The sequence below is a fragment of the Osmia bicornis genome, chromosome 3 (genome assembly GCF_907164935.1).
Source record: "Osmia bicornis bicornis chromosome 3, iOsmBic2.1, whole genome shotgun sequence".
Lineage (NCBI taxonomy): Eukaryota > Metazoa > Arthropoda > Insecta > Hymenoptera > Megachilidae > Osmia > Osmia bicornis.
In genome coordinates, this window is record NC_060218.1 from 2,348,609 (window position 1) to 2,368,079 (window position 19,471).

General features: G+C 50.2%; 1 protein-coding gene across 4 annotated transcripts in view; it reads left to right on the plus strand.

Moving 5' to 3' along the window:
• Positions 1 to 19,211, plus strand: part of LOC114878199 (dachshund homolog 2) — a 126,302-nt gene extending 107,091 nt beyond the window's left edge. For 3 of the 4 annotated variants that reach the window (XM_029191752.2, XM_029191723.2, XM_029191731.2), the window contains 4 exons: positions 11,302 to 11,448; positions 12,140 to 12,400; positions 16,855 to 16,941; positions 17,561 to 19,211. In XM_029191752.2, the coding sequence (XP_029047585.1) occupies positions 11,302 to 11,448; positions 12,140 to 12,400; positions 16,855 to 16,941; positions 17,561 to 17,628 (563 nt within the window). In that variant the 3' untranslated portion in view covers positions 17,629 to 19,211. The remainder of the gene's footprint in view (positions 1 to 11,301; positions 11,449 to 12,139; positions 12,401 to 16,854; positions 16,942 to 17,560) is intronic. The other variant, XM_029191741.2, reaches the window with a different exon arrangement.
• The last annotated feature ends 260 nt before the right edge of the window (positions 19,212 to 19,471 follow it).

The following is a 19,471-nucleotide window of genomic DNA, read 5'->3' on the forward strand; positions in this document are numbered from 1 at the left end:
CGTAACGCGGACGACGCTGACTGGGCCGGTGCACGCCGAGCGAAATTGCACCGGCCGCGGCCCTCCGCTTATCTGTTGCCCATCAACGTTGCTCCACGCTTGATAGACCCTTTGTAAAACGTCATTCTACGGGGCTTTTATGCTCTCGCTCCTAGCCGGCCCGCACACGACTACTTCGATCCTCGTTTTCACCGTTCCGCGGATACCCGCTTTTCCTCCGAACCTCCTGCATTTAGAATTTCATTGCCGAGATGATGGAATTTACGGAATATTATCTGTTATCCAATCTGCATTCATTTATGAACGTCCAGTGGGCATCCGATGATGTCGAATTGTCGCATTTCGATGGAATTCATGGGCTAATCAAACGATGATTAATCGCGCTTCTATATTCATATTGTTTGTTCGCGCACTGCATAGAGAACGAAAGGGTGAAATCGTAATTGACGCGATGAATGTTTCAGATATTGTTGTTTTATGCAATGCTTCGGAATTACCGGCTGCTCTAAATTCGAACTATGTCTTTCATTTCGGCAAAAATAATGATGATACGGACGATTGGTGGACGAGAATGACCGTGGACATTCGTTGTCTCGGCGCGTCTGTGTCGCCGACACCGCAAAGCCCCGTAATTAAACTCAGAGAGCGTCTTAGATGCAAAACGTACTTAGTAAGCGGAGCGCTTACTCTGCCACCCTCTCCCTCGGCGAGTCTCTTCCGGGGCTCTTGCGCGCTCTGGGATCCGGAGAGCTTTGTACGAAAAGGGGTTCTCTGGACGGTCCACTGGATGGAAGGGTGAAAGTAGAGCGCGGGTAAACTATCTCTCTCCCTTGGCTGCCTCTCTGGGCGTTGATGGGTTTTCCAACCCCCGGCCCAAAGTAGCACCCGCTTGTTCCAACGCGACGGTCAGCTTCGACTTCGAGCTACGGATCTAGTTTCTATCGACTGGCATCTGTGTTCAACCAAAGGAGCGCCGGAAACCGGACAAGAGGAAGACGATCTGGCCGACCGAAGGATGCCTTACAAATACAAACTTGCTCCTTGGTTATATCCTTGGATACTCTCCCGCGAAAAATAGTTTCGAAACTTTCCTTAGATCTACCAAATAATTGCCTATTGCTCGAGTAACCAGAAATATCAAATTGTAAATCAATGGATACGACGGAAATATGTACCACGGAAATAGATATGACAGCCAGTCAGTTTAACGAGGATTTAGAACAGCAGCTGTCTGCTTCTTCGAAGGGTTTGCGAGCTAATGGAGACATACACAAAGGAATAAAGCGATCGGTTTACGGGGATCCGCCCTGTACCTTCTCCCCCGTGCCACGTTTCCTGCAGGTATTTTCGGGATTGATACGTGGCACGAGTGGGGTTGATCGTTGGACGAAAAGGAATCGACGAACCCCCTCGAGTGGCGAGAGTAATAGAGTAATGGCCACACCTTTCTTCCTTTCGATACTTTTCGAAATATCCGATATTTCCATTATTTTCCATTCTTCGTTCATTTATTTTCGATTTCAAAGTAGATATATACATCGAACGCCGGATGTTCCAGAGTTAAAGAAAAAGCACAGCCAAATTAGGTCAAACTCGACGACTGTTCAGTTGAGACACTAAACAGATGTTCTCGGTAAACTAACAAAGTCGTTCTCGGAAGAAAACCGATTCGATAGATTAAACAGGAAATGACTAAAAGTTTGACAAAACATCAGGTCGTGTGGCAAACACAAGGTTGAAACAAGGTTTGCCGGATCGATCTGGCGAACGTGTCTTAGTCATGAAGAGGTGGAATTAAAGGGGTCGCCGGTTCGTTAATTGTCGGCAAATATTAATAACCGCGACGGGGGCGACAGGTCGCGCGAATTTCAAAGACAGAGAGAGGGGCGGGGGAGGACGTAGAGAGGCCAGCGACTTCGCGAGGGTGAACCCACCGAACCGGTTATACTCGAGAGCAAATACATAATGCCTGGATGATTTTCCTACGACGAGGGAGGAACCGACGTGATTGAAATTCGGTGACTGGCTTTCCTGCAATTACCGCGTCTCCGTTCTTCTTCTTCCACCGTTTCACCCTGGCCTCAACTTTCAACGGGGTTGTTTATGAAATCACCGTGTTATAGTAATAAATCTACCGTAGCTGTTTTATTTTTTGCACGCGATCGAATATGGATAGTAGGCGATATCGGTCCGGATGCGGCAATTTGACGAAGATGGGAAGGGGGTGGCTGACGGTCAAGTTTCCGAAAAAAATTTCAGGGAATTCTTTGCGAAAGGAAGCCCCGATGTGCGCGTCGTAAGAAGCCCCTGTTCTCGATATCCTTCGAGAAATGCGCCGGACTTATTCATCGTCGATCGTTCCCATCGCGTCCACCATCGCATCCCTTGATCCGCGCATAATCGTTTCTAGTCATATCCGGTGGAGCGTTACCTGGCTTCGTTAACGTTTCCACCTTTCAATCGAGGGAAGATGGAAAGATTCTTGCGGAGGTGTTTTGTCGTTGAAGGGAAACCGAGTCGCGTAAACAATGTGCCCGTGTGGCAATCCTATATCCCGGTACGATGGAACGCGGCTACGACCGTTCCATTCCGTTCCGTTCCGGCACCACTATACCGAGAGGGTAAAGCGTACGCGAGCGGATCCTCTCTCTTTCTCTTTCCCTGTTCAGGTCGATAGCGTTAGCCACGCGTGTAACGCGACACCGTATATCTGCTGGTAGATTGGAGACGACGATCGCCGCCCAGGGAGGTCGGCCGTCTTCCACCTGCCATAATTCCATAGACTCTTCCACTTCGTCCCTTTTCCCTTTTGCCCTCTTGAATTACTGAACGCGTCATCGATCGACAAAGACGATCACCAGGACGAAGAATGTCGAGCAACGAACAGAGAACGAGACAGGGGTGTGTAGTAGGATCGGTTTTTTTCCTTTTCGTCGAGGTATCGAGTTTTGTTTCTCGCTCGAAAGAGTCGCGAATCGTTGTTGCTAATCTTCGTGGAAACGCGATGGACGCGAGCTGCGAGAGGGTTGACGAGCTGCGACGACGACTGGATAGAGGGTTGAAATTCCCTTTGCTGGATGTTTAATGCGGCAATCTAGGGGCGTGATAAAGTGGCAAACGAATACCGAAAGGGAATCGCGAAGCGAGCCGACCAACGTTACAATGCTGGCACAAGCCATTACATTGTATAAACACGGAGCGGGTTTTGCGGCCTAGGGAAGAGCCACTTCAGAAACTGAAACGGTAAAAGAAGCAAAAAGAAAAGCAACCGCGACCGCGGTCTGCGATTGAAACGCATCCACCCTTCCGGTACTTCTGTCGTTCCTTGCCCTAGCCAGCCACTCAATCTGTTCCCGCTTTTCTCTTTTTCCATTCCGCGACCAACGCCGCAAACATTCCCTTTACATCCTCGCCGCCGACCTCCACTGAAAGAACAACTTCTCCTATGGACCGTCTCGTTTTCCTCTACCGTTATCCTTGCTCCGCTTTCTATCACGTTCCAACAATGGAAACGGACCTTCCTCGTCGCGGTTCCGTCGTCGCGGTTCCGTCGTCGCGGTTACAACGAGGAAACACCGATCTCAAAGAAAACTATCTTATTTAACACGTTCGCTGACGTGTGAATCGCTGCTAATCGAACAATAAAAGAGAACGTCAATTTTCAATAATGAACCGAAGAGCTAAATTTGAAAATTAGTTATTTGTATTCTCAACACAGCCGCGCGTAATTTGACACGATATAATTAAAATTCAAGCTTTCAATTTTCTACTTTGGGTAATTAGCGTAACAGTAATGGTATTCATATTTGAGGCTTCAATCACCGATGACCGGACACGTCGATCAACGCGTTAAATTCCAATACGTCTTAGCACACGTGTTCATTTTCGCTGTGGTAATCAACGTGTTAACAACGAAAAAGCTGGCGCACCTCGCGCGTATATTTCTAGAAACACAGTTACGATATAACAGTGTTCAATCTATAAAGAGCGTATAATTTGCGTATAAATCCTAACGCAACGGACGAATTAAAGTGGAATTTTTCCTTCAGTTACCGTTCAGACAGCAAGACATTATCCTACTTACTCCGGTTCCATGCATTCGTAATCCAACTATTACCATAATTTTCTTCGCTCTTTCAGCGAGTCTCTCTAGCTGGTTTAAGACGGCCACTTTACGAGCAAAAGCGACCGCTTCGGTACGCTAAGGAGTTGGTTGTTGCTTGAAAAACTGAGCGAAAACGATGCGTAGCATCGTTGCCGCGGAACGCACGGAAAGACTGGCGACGAATTTCGCCAGCTTTCATCGAGCTATTAAATATTGCAAGATCTCGTAACCCCGTTGCCGTCGCGCGTCTCCCCAGCACTGCTCGCTGTTTTGTCAAGAAGAATAACGTTCTTTGCATACTCGGATTAAAACGCAAACAGTCTCTTGCCTTTGAAGGGAAGAGAGAGAGAAAGATCGGTAGGAAAAGTGGAGGGTGGGTACGGGGTATCCGTACCGGTTGAAAGGAAATTTATGGGAATTAATATCGGTTCCCTCGAGAGAGGAGAAGAAGGCCTAGAGGTAACTCGATTCTAGATGTCTCGGGGTCTCGCGGAATGCGACTCGCCGACATGTATGAGAGGGAACTTTAAGAATTTAATTCGTACACGGGGCATGCTCCTACCTCGAGCAGGGGGTAGTTCGCTGTTGAAACTCGCGAAAGCTTCCCGAGTGAAAATTTCAATTGTACTTAAACGTCGAACTGGAATTTCTATTGTAACTACACGTAAGGGTCTTCTTGTCTTGCCTTCGTAATCGTCCCGAATCATCTTTATTGATTCGAGATGGAGAAGAAAAAAGGTGATGTTGCTGTATCTAGAAGCTGACGCGTCTGACCGACGGACACGATGTGAAAACGGCTGTACAGCGACAAAAAATCACCATTAAGCTGCCGTATGTCTCCCCGGGGATGCTTCCTGCTCGTCGTCGCGAGCGAGGGTAGGCATTAAACGCGATAAGCTAAAACAGGCCACCCCTCTTTCGTCGTTTCTCTCTCTCTCAATATTTTGGATATTTTGGGGAAAAGATGGAAGGTTGTCGAACGATCGTTGCACGCGGATCGCGTAATCGACGCTCGAGGAGGGTAGCGGAGAAAAAACAGCACCCCCTGTGGAGTAACGCCACGGGCTGCCGGAAGAAAAAGCGGAACAATGCTAGGCTTTTAGTCGAGTAAACGTTGCGACGCCAGAATTTGTATTTTATATTCGACGAAACAATCTCGAAAACACAACGCATCGCGTTTTAGTAGGAAGATTTTGGAAGAAAAGAGCCCGATGGCGGAACAGGGGTGGCGCATACGAGGGGAGGAGACTCAAAATTACCCGTTCGGTTCGATCGTCTATGCGCGAAAAAGGTGAAAATAGTTTCACCCCGAGAGCGGGTCGATCAAGAGTGCACACAGGTGATGAAGCGTTGCCGTTTCGAACTGGCCCCGTTCGAGCGGGCCATTTACAAAAATAACCCGGCATTAGAAGGTTCTCTCTCGTCTTGTTTCATCGGTTCGGACCGCGATTACCACGATAACCATCTAGCTAACGTTTTTCGGACTCCGCATCACCACCACCGCCTTTGCCATCGGCATTCGCTGCCATTATATTATAACGCGATTCCTTCGATTCGACTAGCCACCCCTCTGTTTCGTTTCCCCGCCCTTCTTTCTCTATTGCTTATTTTCTAACCAGCAACACCATGTTCGCGAGATGGCCGCTAAAATTCAGCCGCCCAATGGAACCGAAAACTTTGTTCTGTTGACGCAGTCTAGAGCATCTTTTACCAAATTAGATGGGCGAACATTTTCTATATTATCGTTTCTTCTGATTCGCGAATTCCCGTCGATCTCAAGCGATGCGGAAGGGAACGTCTGTCGGTCTTTCTTTCTCTTCCGTTCGTTTCCCTGACGGAGATCTCGACGCGCGTCGACGTCGATGGAACACATAATCCTGATATCTGTCGGTTTTCGGGCAATAAAACACGCGTCCCATAGACACGGGGTGGCCGAAAACTGCCTCTGTTCGCCACCGATAAAGAAAACGTCTCGCTGATACCGATCCCCCCGGTAGGTACCAACGATACGTCCTATTCTCGGCTCGAGAAACTTCTGCCTTCTTCGCCTACCAGTGGTGGCTTTTAGCTTTTCTTTTTTTTTTTCTTTTTTTTTCGACGCGCCGTTCCGCGCGTAATTGCCAGTCCTTGGAACGTAACGAGCTCCGAGGTCAATCGGCTCCCGTTAACCGACGAACGTGCGCGCGAAATGCGTTATCACGGCTCAACCCTATCATCCCGTTCCATCGACGATCATACTTACCCGATAATACAATATAAATCGGTCTAAATTAATATATGCCGCTCGTAACCCGTCAGCGATTGCTACCTTTAAAACAATTATCCGGGAATAGACGTGTTACCAACTACCAAACGAGATCCATTCCCTCCGTTCCTCGAGATTCACCAAAGTAAATCGACTTTGACCTTTTTTCCTCGGCGCGCGTCGTCGATTCGTCAGGGACGAACATCAGGATGCCAGAAGTCGAGCAAAATGGCCCTGGCTATTACGTTTCCGCGCGCTGGACCGAGTAACCAGATCGCTCGGTTTCAAATGACCCACGTTGCTCCGTTGGACGGTAAACATTTTCGTATTGTCGAACCGAGACGGGTAACTCAAGCGACGGTTGCAAATTTCACCCCTGAGCCACCCTTTTCGTCGAGATTGGACCACACCTGAGCGATTCGAGGAAAACTAACCGTACTCCTTCGCGTCTCGATCGAACGTTTCGCCAGGCGTGTTTCATTTTCGTTAGTGTACTAGCCGAGTTCTTTCCTTCATCGCGAATCTAAAACGCGTCTGTCTAATAAACAGAAGAGTGCTCGCCTCTCCCCGGATAACGTACACACACAACGGATGTTAATAGGATAAATTAGTTTGTCCTATGGAAACAAGCTGCGAAACGAAGCAGACGCTCGCTGGATCGGATCGCACGAGTTTAGCGTTCGCGGAACACCGTCTCAAAGGGAGAGAATCGAAAGAGGATTTTCACCCCTCTCGAAAATATCTCGCCGCCGGATACCGGCTATTCCGATATCGGATAAAAGAATAATACGTAAAAGCGAAAAGCTTTCGACTTTACGACGCTCCGTGACACGCGGGCGGCCATACGATCCGAGGGGGGGTTGACTTTAGACGAAGGGAGCAGCGGCGAGAGACGATTTGACCCTCTCGGGGATGTTTCCCACTCGCAAACTGGATTCCGATGACCGATCTCCATTTCCATATGGGTCACGGGATACGGGAATAGGGGAGGGTGGCGAAAAGTTGTCACCGCAAAATTGATATTTGAACGAGAACCAACCCACGGAGGGTGATAGAAGCTTCGATTCTCTCTTTGCTGTGAATCACTTCAAAGTCCTGTCGAAAGATCGATCCTCCACGAGGTGAGAAAAAATAAATAGCGAAACTAGAATATTTGTTTTCTAACAATTTCGATGATAGAAGCGTGCGTGCGTGCTTGTGTGCGTGCGTGTGGGAAAAAGAAGAAAGAAGAAAACGAAGGGTGCAACCGGAAGACATCGGTTCGCGGTTTCGTCGATTACCAGGAAAGGACGGGTGAGCCCAAGCATCGTTTCGCCTTTCGCCGTTCGAAATTAGCATTCGCACAGGATACACGGTCTAACTACTATCGACGTTCGTTGGGACTATAATCGTGCAGTACAAGGCGGTCTGAGCGTAATGTTATTCAACCAGACGGGGCTTTGTATGGATATCGAGAGCCGTAGAGCACAGATGCTGTCCGTCGGAGAAGCTGGCTACTCCCGCGTCTCGAGTAGGTGCGTAAGAACCCCTTTAAATGACGGCTAACGGCTGTTTCGCTCGCTTCTCGGCCCTCGAGGACGTATTCGGCCAAGATTACGCGTTCGTCCAGACGTTGCCGCGCCGGTTCATCCGCCTTCATGAATCGTAATTACGCATTAAGTGCGCGCGGACATGCTCCCTCGACCCCTTTGCATTTCTGCCACCATCCGTTGTCCGTTGCCCCTTCTTGTTCGACGCTTCTTACCGATCGACTTGTTCGGGGAGTACAGAGGGTAGATGGATAAATATTAAAAATAAATGCTGAGTTTGATAGAAAAACACGGATTACTACTCTGACAGGATAGAATCATAAAAGTGGTCGAGATGGCTCTGAAGGAAAGTCGAGATTCGAGCGGAGGCTATTATTAATTTTTCCTAAGCGGATCCCGGTCATCGACGGCGCGGCGCGGCGTATCGCCCGCGGCCTAGGAAGGAGCAGGAGTGCTGCAGGTGCCGGGAATGGTCAATATAACCTCAAAATGTAAATCATATTGCTATTCCCGGAGGGCCTGTTCTCTCCGCCGTGCCGGCAGCGTGTATTAAACGCGGTCCGGGTAAGACGACCGACCTTGTATATTAGTTTCTGCGGGTATCCCTATTGGATTTGCCCGGTCGCGTTTCCCCCGATTGTTTACGCGGCCGCTAATTTCTAGAAACCCCTGCCCCGAACGAAATCTCGGGGCCGTGACATCGAACAGATCGATATCGGCCCACGGGATCTCGAACGAGCGTGAAACGTAGGCGGACGCGTCCAGAGTCCGCGAGAGTCTTCGACGTGGGTAGTCCGCGCGGACAGCGGACACCGGCCAGGAAGATTTCTAAGCGAACGCACAGCGGTAGCTGATGTATTTTGACGTGGCCGAACGGAGACAGTCCCTCGCTTCCTCTCTATCTTGCTCCCTTTTATCTCCTTCCAACTTGAAATTTAAATTATAAACTTTCGAGATCCGACCGCCACCCCCTACCTGTCCCACTGAACGGACGCAACTACAGCTACTCCCCCGTTCGCGGGCTTCGATTATTCATCGGTTCGACTATCCGCGATACATCAGGCCGCTCCAACGACCGTGCTCCAATCCCGGCTCTGATTTCATAACCACGACCGCGGCTTTCTTTCTCCTCTACGTACGCGTCGTTCGTCGGCTGATAAGAATAGAGGACTCAGAGCGGCGACTGGCCTTCGTGCCGCTTGCGGTTCCCGAACGAGAACACCGATGGAAAAATCGTATATCGATGACTCGACACTGTGGCGAACAGTTACACGGCTGTTACGTTCGAGCCGATGCGGAACGAAATCCACGAGAGGATCGTACGCCTTCGCGATCGAGGAATTATTGTCTGCGACGAATCGGTGAAACTACTTCTTACGAGCGGATGGAAAAACGCGTTCGTTAGTATCGGTGGGTCGCGAGAAGCGGAGAAAAGGTCGAACGTCGGGGCGTTGGGAGCGAGAGGAGAAAAACTCGAGCGCCGCGCGGTTCGGAATCGTAGGTGGAAATCGGAGTGGAAGAGAGCCGGTTCGAGGCAATTCTTTGCCGGCTCGCGTGTATCCTTAGTATGCAACGTATGCAGTCGGTTGTTACCGAAGGAGTGGTTTGCCGAGCGGCCAATGGCGAGTGCTCGAGCTAATTCTAGGGTGCCGCAGCCGCGCCATCTTTGCATCATAATGCTGCGCCCCCCTCGTGCCACACCGCCCGCTCCTACCGCCCAAGAGAAGTCTGCTTGTCCCCTTCCAACCTTATCCCACCCGCCACCCGCCACCCGTACTTTGCTTCGCCTCCCTCTCCTCGCCTACCTCTCCTCCCGCCCCCGTGCAAGCCCTCCTCCGCACTCGGCACCCTCTTCGCGTTTTCTCCTCACCCTGCTGTCGTTGCAAACCTATTCGACCGGTCGGACGATACCTGTACGCTCATTGGAAACGCAGAAACGTAACGAAAGAAATTTTAATTACAACCAAACCGATGAAACAAAATCAGAAATTATTCTAAAATTTGATCGAGGATTATTTATATTTCAATTCAGGCAGAGAGAGTGGAACACCGCATTCCTGAAAAGTCGGTAAGAACAAGAGCAGCAAGGTGAAAGACAATGGTGCAGTCGCGGGGGAAGGGAAACCGGCACCGTGACGACGTAGAGGGGGCAAAGGGGTTGTCTGCGCCTTGTCTGCCGGGAATCAATCAGGTATCAGTGATGCTCAACCGGTGACCACCTGCCGATCGCGAGTACGATACCGGTCAATCGTTCAACTTGCCTTCAATTCTCAGAATCGACTCGAGATCACTGTAACATTCTTGTACGAAGGAGGAGAAGTAAAGTGAAAACCGACGGCTGATAGATCTTTGAAAGTTTGTAGATGTAGCTACTGAACAGAATAGGTCGAAAATGACGATGCGTTTGTGCACGGGCCCGGTCGGGCTCGTTTCCCGAGTGACGAGACTAATTGGAGGTTAACTACCAACTTCCACCTTAAACACAGGCTACTCGGAACATAAGACAACCATGATTCGCTTCTGTTCCGTGGAAAGTGAGCCTATAAGACGATCCGAACGCGACGTGGATCGGGTCGATAAAGGCGTCGACAACAAAGGCCAGGTTCGCGAGAGATCGGGTGAAAAGTGGCGGGAACGGGCTACCCTGGCAAAACACAATGGCCGGACGCGTCGGGTTCACAATGACGGAAAATAATTAAAACGCGGGGGAGGGGGAGTAGAGGAGAGACGGTTCAAACGTGCCGACCCGAGATCCAAACGATCGGGCCTGGCTTTCGGGGACGCGTCTGACCATGTCGAATATTCTCCTTACGCGCGCGTCCGCTTTCGCGAGAATTCGCACATACGCACCTGTGAGATTCCTTCCGTTTCGTTATCGAAAGAAGAGCTTACAGAATGATGAACTTTAGTTATAGTTACCGTTGACGTTATCTTCAGCCGAATAAAGTGATCAACGGTCGCGATCGCTTGACAGCTGCGAAACAAACGTAAGAAGAAGAAAAATTGTTCGCGTTTGCAAATGGTCGAAGGGAAACCGGTTTAACCGGGCGCACAATTGGTAGATCGATCGATAGGCAGATCGAACGATCGAACGATCGATCGACGTCGATGTTGATCGGTAGGCATCGTCGACAGGCGTGCACGGTAGCCGACGAGACGATCAGACCCCCGCTTAGAGAAGCGTTCGAGGTCCGAGGCCCCCTGTGCTGGCCGTGAAACCCCCCGTCGTACAATGATACGCCAAGATAATTTCGTTGGACTTTGACCGCACCGGGGTTCCACCACCTGGGGAACCAGAGACCCGAAACGTCCCGTTAAATCGTTTTGACAGCTGTCAGTCGAAAGCGTGTCCGAAAGAACGCGCGACACGCGTCTAACGAGCGAGAAATTATAACTTTGTCTTTTCCTTCTTCTGATTCCAGTGATGTACCAGAAACGATTAAAGAAGGAACGAAGGGCAAGGAAACGCTTGCAGGAACAGTTGGACCTGGAGATTAAGAGGCGCACGCAACTTGAGGAGGCGCTGAAGGCAACGGGGGCTTCCTCCGAGCAAGTCAGAGCGATTACCGGTAAGCACGAGTTCAAAGTTGAAGGGAAAAAGTGTAAAAAAACATCGGCTGCTTGCTCTGCAGAGATTATCCAAAGTCGAGATGGAGAGACGACGAGAGTTTGCGTCGAGTTCGTTTCCTCGTCGCGGGATCTCTGCACCGAGAGCCCCGGGGCTAGCGGTGATCTCTTGGAATAAATTAATTAATTCGCCGAGGCAGAACAAACAGCCTGACACCCGGCAGAATACGATTCCTTACTTATCCCCTGCCGCCGCCCCGGGAAGATCCTTACCCCTTCTTCCTTCCTTGCCCCGACGCGACGCGATCGTCCTGCTGGCTCTCGTTTAACGATAAACGCCACGATTCAGGGGTGGCGAGAAGGCTAACGGCGCACCCCTCCTTCCTGTCACTAGCAAAACTCGAGCCTCCGCTCGGAAACCCTTTAAGTGAAATCTCTTATTCCGATATACATGTACAGAGAACGCGAGAGCCCCGTAGATTCCCGCTCGAGTCGCAACATCGTCGTTGCTCCGTTCCCGCTGATTAACCCTGTCAGAAGCAGAGAGAGACTAGCGATACTAATTTCAAATGAAACGGAGCACGCGAATCTGTTCCACGAGGGGTCGTCACCTGCTCGCGGCGCGCCGGAACGAACAACCAACCATCGCGAATCGATCGATTTAACGCCATTTCTTTTTCTCTTCCAATATAGAAAATGTAACGGTGGAGGCGCGTACGAGTTCAGAGCCACCGGAAGCCAGTCCGGTGCACTCGCAGTCGCAACAGCAACCATCGCAGCAACAGTCGTCCCAACAACAATCGTCCCTTCAGCAACAACAACAGGCACAACAATACAGAGAGGCCCAAGTGCCGCGTCCTTCGCAGCAACCTTCCACGCCTGAGAAACCTGCATGGGGTTACGGCTTGGACCTGATCGGTAGCCAAGCGTCCGCCTTCTGGCAGAACTATCAAGGTCAGTTTGCTGCACGCTGATTAAACTACCGTCACTCCGGTAAAGGAAAAGTTAACCGTGTCGAAAGAACGAGACGGGGATGGAAAACGAGGTAGCAGGGTATATAACAATGGGTATCGGGTGAAATTTAAGAAAACCGACGAGCCCTCGCGGGCACCCTTCTTCCATCCAGGACGAGGGAGCAGACGGACCGCGATGAAAAGAGGGCGAGGACCCGTGGCAAGCCGCTAATTCGGATAATCGCGTTCCCGTATTAGGATCCACTCAATTTTTCTGATCTTCCGTCCGACTGACTTCGATCCTCGATTACCCAAACAAAAAAGAGGAAAGCTTCGGGGCGTGCGAGCACTCGCCAGAGACGGAGGGCAAAGAGGTGCAGGTCGCGTTGGTATCGTGCAAAGTAAATTATTCGAAAGATCTCGATAAAGAGAGAGAGAGAGAGAGAACAATCACGCCGGGGGCAATAACAACCCCGTACACGGTGAGGGTAGGCAAACTGCGGAGGGAGGGAGGCAGTCGGTTCTGACGAGGAAACACGAGGTATTTGAATAGGGTCCCGCAGCCACCCGGGCATTATGATGCGGAATCCATTTGCAATAAACAACGGAGATTTAGATGGGGTAGCGGGGGAAGGGGCTGGAAACGGCGAGCGAGAAACAAGGAGGAGTATATAAGTCGACGTAACGTCGTCGTCTGAGGTGGGTTAGGTACTTACCCCACTGGGGGGACTTCGGGGCCGTCGTGTCTTCGTGTCATGCATTCTATACGAACAGCGCCTCTCATTCGCCTTGGGACGAGGTTCAGCTTTGCCAGAGAAATTGCCAGAAAGGCACGACGATCCATGGAATACCTGGGAACAGAGAAAAGTAGCTATAAGGCGCTTGGAAGTTACACTCGATACGAGTGGTATCATTGGGAGATGTCAAAGAATTAATGGTAAGAAGCCGAAACGATACGTTGCTTCCCAAGGAAGAAGGAGAAGCGAATCGCGGTGGCGTTTAATAGGTGAGAGGACTTTCGCCTGTCCGCAGGCATCGAGCAGATAATCTACGCTCTCGGTAGCCGATTCCAGGTATGAGCGCCACTGAACGTAATGCAGAGTTTATGCACATCTCTGGCAAGTAAGGAAGGAGCCGTAATTTCCCCGGCGGCCACCGTGGTTCTCGGTGGCGTTACCTGTTCTCCTTCTCCCTTTCCTTTCCTTTGCTCGCGTTCCCTTCGTTTCCCTTAAATCTTTGCCTCTCGCCATCCCCTTCCGTCACCCTCTCTCGCTCTCTTACTTTGTCCCTGTCTCCTCTACCTCCGTGTACGCTGTACACGATCGTGCGCACAAGCGCAAACGACAATTCCTTCGCGTCCATCATCCAGCATCTACCATCCGAGCACTCCGCCACGCTTTAATATTCAGACTATATGCAATAATTTCGCAGCAACCATAACGTCTCTTCGTCCCCTCCCGTCTTCTCTTATTCCGCTCCATCCTTCTTTCTTGTTTATTTCTCACCCAGAGTATACCGCCCTTGTATCTTTTCCCGTGGATAGTTTCTTACGCGATGGCATTTCTTTCTCTCAGCTAGAAGAAGAGACAGTCCGTTTGCTCGGCTGCCGCTCGAATGATCTTCAGCGTTTCTCGACCGTGTAATACGTAAAAGGCGAACAGCTTTGTCGTCGACCGTAATATAACGAGCGACGCTCGACTTGCGATTCTATATCGCCCGGAGGGCAACAGTATGCGACGAGTGGGGCGGGAATCGCGGGCAAATTAAATTCGTTTTCAGTCGCGTAGCAGCTAGGAAGATTTGTCGCTTTGGGAAAAGCGTTTCCATTGGAGATCGAAGCGAGCAACGCCGAGGAACATTGGTTCATCCTCTTCGTCCTCGCATCTGCGCTTTTTGTTCACCTCGTATCGCCGCTTTTTGTGTCTCCGCGTTTCTCTCTCCTCCATGCACCTCCTTGATTCATACAATTTCACGGTCGGCTTGCTGCTCGAGCGCCTATCCTCGCCTTCTTCTCCCTCGCGCCCTTCACCACCCCCTTCCGAGACCCTCGCCCGCCGTCCGTCTTCTGTTTTACATAAAGATCAGAGCATTAAAAACGCGGCGCTACACGAAATCAACCCCCGCCGTCGTTCTTTCAGTTCCTCCGGCTCCTTCCTATCCCCCTCCACTACTTATGTACATCCACTCTTTTTCTCTCCACGACTTTGCTAACCCTCGACTCGATCGACGCGAGAAGATCGTCGAACCCTGTGCGACGTTTGTTTTTCAGCTCGGCGAGGTCACGAGATACCCTAGCCATCTCGGAAATTACTTATTACACGGCGGGCCTAATAACCTCTGACGCTCTTCGAGCACACGTTTCACCTGGCCTCCGATCGGCGAACTTTTCATCGGTTGCTCTTGGAGAAAGCGAAACGTATTCCTCGCGGTCTGCGAAAACGAAGTATTCGCCGGGCAAAAAAGAGCGATCTCGGATCGATCGAAGAGGCGGTGTAACAACGAGATTCCAGATCGCGACCACAATACGAGGATTTTCGAGAAGCCTTCCTGTTATTTTTCTTTTCTTCTTATCCTCTTCCAGCTATTCCAGCTTCTCCGTTCCTTTTCTTCGTCTCCTCCCGTGAAGCGAGTTGGCCTTCTCGCGATGCATTGTGCGCCAGTTAATTACGTGCGGATAAACGCACAGTCATACCGGATACAGTTCGAGGCTCTCCTTTCAACGAACGAACGAACGAGTCGAGTCTCGGGGCCTCCGCCCGAAGTCAACAGCCGAAAAAATCGGGCCCCGGGACGAGGAGCGAGCACAATACCGGCCCCGTTTAGGCCCGAGAAGACGGCCGTACGCTCGTCCGACACCGTCTGAAATTGTTTTCATTGTTCGCGCAATTTGTCAGGGTGTGTAATACGGTAGCAAAACTATTAGTCGGTCCATCCACGGACGTACGTGCCTCTTTCGAAGCGGCGTTTCTCCGCTGCATTTACCAAACCATCATCATCTTCCTTTTATTTTTATTTTTTCTCTCGCTCTCTCTCTTCGAGGCAGAAAAATTTGATCGAACGTTGAAGCGACCCTCTCTAAATCTGGAATCGAGCGGAGCGGAGCGGCGTATCTTGAGCAGTTAAATTGTCATTTGGATATCAAAGGGACGAAACACCCCGCGCGCGGATAAGGGCGCCAGAGGTAATTTGGCTGAGCGAAACGCAAACACCGTTCGTCGGCTCTGACTCGGAGTTGGCCCAGAGTCCCGTGGAATATAACAGCCCTGACGAACGCACGAATTCACACCCACGTAGCACGAAACAGCCCTCAGCTATTGTTGCTCAAAGCATAATGGAATCTCGGCCCCGACGTCTCTGGTCCCGCGCGAGCCGACGACGACCGGGTTTCCTCTTCTCTCGTTCGGCCGTGCGCCAGTTAACTGGGATTTAATGGCCTCGCAATTGGATTTTACCATTGCTCGTTGCCCAAGGAGGCGCCATTTCACGCTTACCGATTATATTCGCGTCGAGCATCCCCTCTCTTCGCAGCGTCGCCTCGCCTCGCACGCGATACACGCGATTAATCCTTTCGATCCTAGCCTCTCTAGCCTCGGGGCTAGTACCTTTTCTTTTCGTTTCGTTTCGTTTCGTTTCGTTTCGTTTCCTTTTTTCCAGTTTATTAGGGTCATTCGTGATTCGGTAAATAATCAACCACCGTGACTTTTAACGCGTTTGCTACTCTTTGATATCTGATGGAAACACCGCTGTCACGAGCCTATGATAGTCGTGAATTTTCAATTTATACACCTTCGGAACGGAGATGAAAATCGTTTCATAATCTGGCATGACGTGAAATATTATTGTTACATATGAACCAGCTGCATAATTACAAGTTATATCATTTTAGTTTGTATTTTATTAAAAACACAGAGGCAATCTATAATTACACGGTGCTTGTGCGTGGTCTCTGGCAAACTACTTTCTAAATGAGCGCTGCTAGCGAACGTGTTAATAACACACAGCTGATATTATCACGGGGGTTTTCTCGAGCCTTAGACAGCCGGGAAAATAAAATCCTCCAGGGGGAATTTTTCCACGCAAGGAAGAAGGAAAGAGAGCGGAGGTCGTGAACCCGTTCGAAGGGACGTAGTTTCGTGGGCTTAACGAAGTAGACCGAAACGAGAAGGCTCGCCCACGGTTAATTCGGCGCGATATCATTAAAGGGACATTTTCCAGTTTTCACCCTAATCCTTGCGGAATTCAGTGAGCAAACCTGCGGCCCTTTCACGCCTGCCTTCGTCCGTTATCCCTGTCTCGTCCCTTCTGTATCGCAGTTTCCACTAATTACCGCTCCGTTTCATCGTTCGCGCCTTTGGTTTCACGCCTGGTCGAAATAAACGCTAAGACGTTATTCTATAGATGCTATACTTCGCTTATCGCCAACCAATGAATGTTCTTTCCGTTTTCTTGTCGCAGAGTCGCTGGTGCAAGAACTCGAGCTGGAGAGAAAATCGCGGCAGCATCAAGCGGCCGAGAGGGACCAAGTCAAGTCTCCTCTTCAAGGTGGGTTCAGCGATTCGTCGAACGCGTCTAGTATGAAAAGCACGGTAGCGAAAATTTTGTAAAAGCCTGGAGAAAAGGAAAGGGAATCGAGATCGAGGATCGGATCGATCCGCGTGCAGGATATTTCTTGCCCGACAAGAAAGAAACTTCTTCGGAATCTTTAATTAGAAAGTCTCGCGAAGGTGGTCGCGTTCGGTGGGGTGTTTCTTGCACCGGCACACGGGCACACGGGCACACGGGCACACGGGCACACGCCAGCATGGCTCGAGAAACTTGGCCGCGGAAACTCGTCGAAAGTTTCGTGGCCCCGGCAAAAAGCTTGTACACCCGCGTGGCACGTGATTTCAATGTTCTCCACAGGCCCCGTCGTGACGTTGCACGTAAATAATCGTTTTTCTCCCGCGCCCAGGATCCTCCCCGTGCCTGGCAACCGCTTAACGAGAGTGGTCCCCTTAATTGGCCGCGGCTTCGTAAAATCGGCCTACGTTATTTCTTTTCTGGCCTTTGTCGGAATGGTCGCGTCGTTTCGCGAAGTTCGCGTCCCATGAAAAAGCCCTTGGATCCCCTTTTGACACGGTTTTAGGGGAACGCGCTAAATTAGAATGGTTCTTTGCTCTAGAAAACGGAGGTGGAAGGATGCAGGGAAGAGGATGGGAGCGGAGAAGCGTGGCCGAAGAAACGGAGTAAATCGAATCCGGTGGACTATTAAAAACGCGTAGTGATTTTCAATCATAAGCGACAGTTCGATAAAAAGTGGCGAGTGGCGGCTCGATCACAAAGGGCCCCTAAGGGCCGATGAGTCGACCGGTCTCTCGTATTTACGAACGCGCCCGATACGAGCCCATCCTCGCTCTCTCTTTCTCCATCCCCAATGTCTTCGCTAGCTCTCGTCCCTTTCGCGTTCATCTACGTCTCGAGAGGCAAGGATAATTAGTGAGCGGCGCCGCTTCCAAGCGAACGATCATCGAATCATTCGCTTAGTCTTCTCTCTTCTTCATCTTCTTCTTCTTCTTCTTCTTCTTCTTCTTCTTCTTCTTCTTCTTCTCAAGCTCGTTCTTATTCTTCTTCTCGAATCACCGTCGCCGCGACTAGCCGTCCAGTTCGCGTTTTTAATTTCGATGTCGATCGAGCAACGAGCAGAAAGAAAATAAAGAAACACACCGAGCGATTTACTCGTGCGTTACCGACCAGACTACGTAAAATCCATGAAGACCACGGACAACACCGCACTCTTGACCCGCTTCTGTTTCAGAATCCCGAACGGGTTACTACAAGAACTCGGTTCTCTTTACGAGCGCGACCTAGAAGAGGCTGGACGACGCTAGAAGAGGAGCAGATCGCTTAGCCAGCCAAAACGAGTGACGATCGATCGAACGAGAAGAAAGGAACGAACACGGGCATACGAGCAAACGGACAGAGACTCTTCGTCGTGATTTTTACCAGTGATTCGCGCGTGACGAACGATGCGAACACAACAGACTTATAGAAACGTACTTTTTTCGTATAAAGTGTGCGACAGAGTGACGAGAGAAACACGAACGAGAATCGTTTCCGACCCATGGTCGAACCGATGGAAACACACATATCAGCCAAGGTGTCGGACGTTCCTTCGTTTCCGGTTTGCGACCCGCGAAACGGGAACGTCGTAGGCGGATTTATATATGCGAGCGACGTACCACGTGTCCGTGGATGCACCGATTAGAGCCGGAAACTGTCGAAACCGTGCGACTTGCTCGTTTCAAAAATTAAATAACTTTTAAAGACTGCTTGAGAGTGCGTGCGCGCGTGCATGCGTTCCTAGAGGTACCTATCTCCTAATTATCGAACGACTTTCAATTAGCTAATCGTGTTAAGCTGTACACGGGACGATCGGTCGCGCCTCGCCGCGTCGGTTTCTCGAGTATTATTATCATTATTATTAATATTATTTCACCGAGGCGGCGTATCGCGTGATCCGATCGTCGACGAACAAAACGCGAGTCTCGAGTCGAATCGACTTTCGTTCGATTCTTGCTTTAATCTCTCGACCAGGAGTTTTACGACGAACCGCGACTCGATTTTCTGTATCATATGTGAGAGAGAGAGAGAGAGAGGGAGAAAAAGAGAGAAGCTCCGCCAATAGAAAAAGGGAAAGAGAGAAAGAGAGATGGCGGGAAAGCGTGCGAGAGGATGGAGAATTCGAAACGACGAATGTAAACGAAGGTGGATGGACCTGGATCACGCTTCGAATAGAGAAAAGGTAAAAAAAAAACCACGTGGAGCGTGATATGTAGAAGAGATAGAGAGATGGAGAAACAACGGAGGATTTTCCGATGCGTTTTAAACCGTAACAACCTTATTTATATATAAATAAACTTAGTTACTACCACGTCGACAAGTAAGGCTAATGCATATTGCGTGTGTCCCGCGTTTGCGTTGATCGATCGAACTCGGCGAAATATATCTCGCGAGCGAAACGCGTCGCGACGCACGGGAACCTCGTAGAGGTGAGAGACACCGCGACAACCACCCTCGCCGACAAATATTTCCC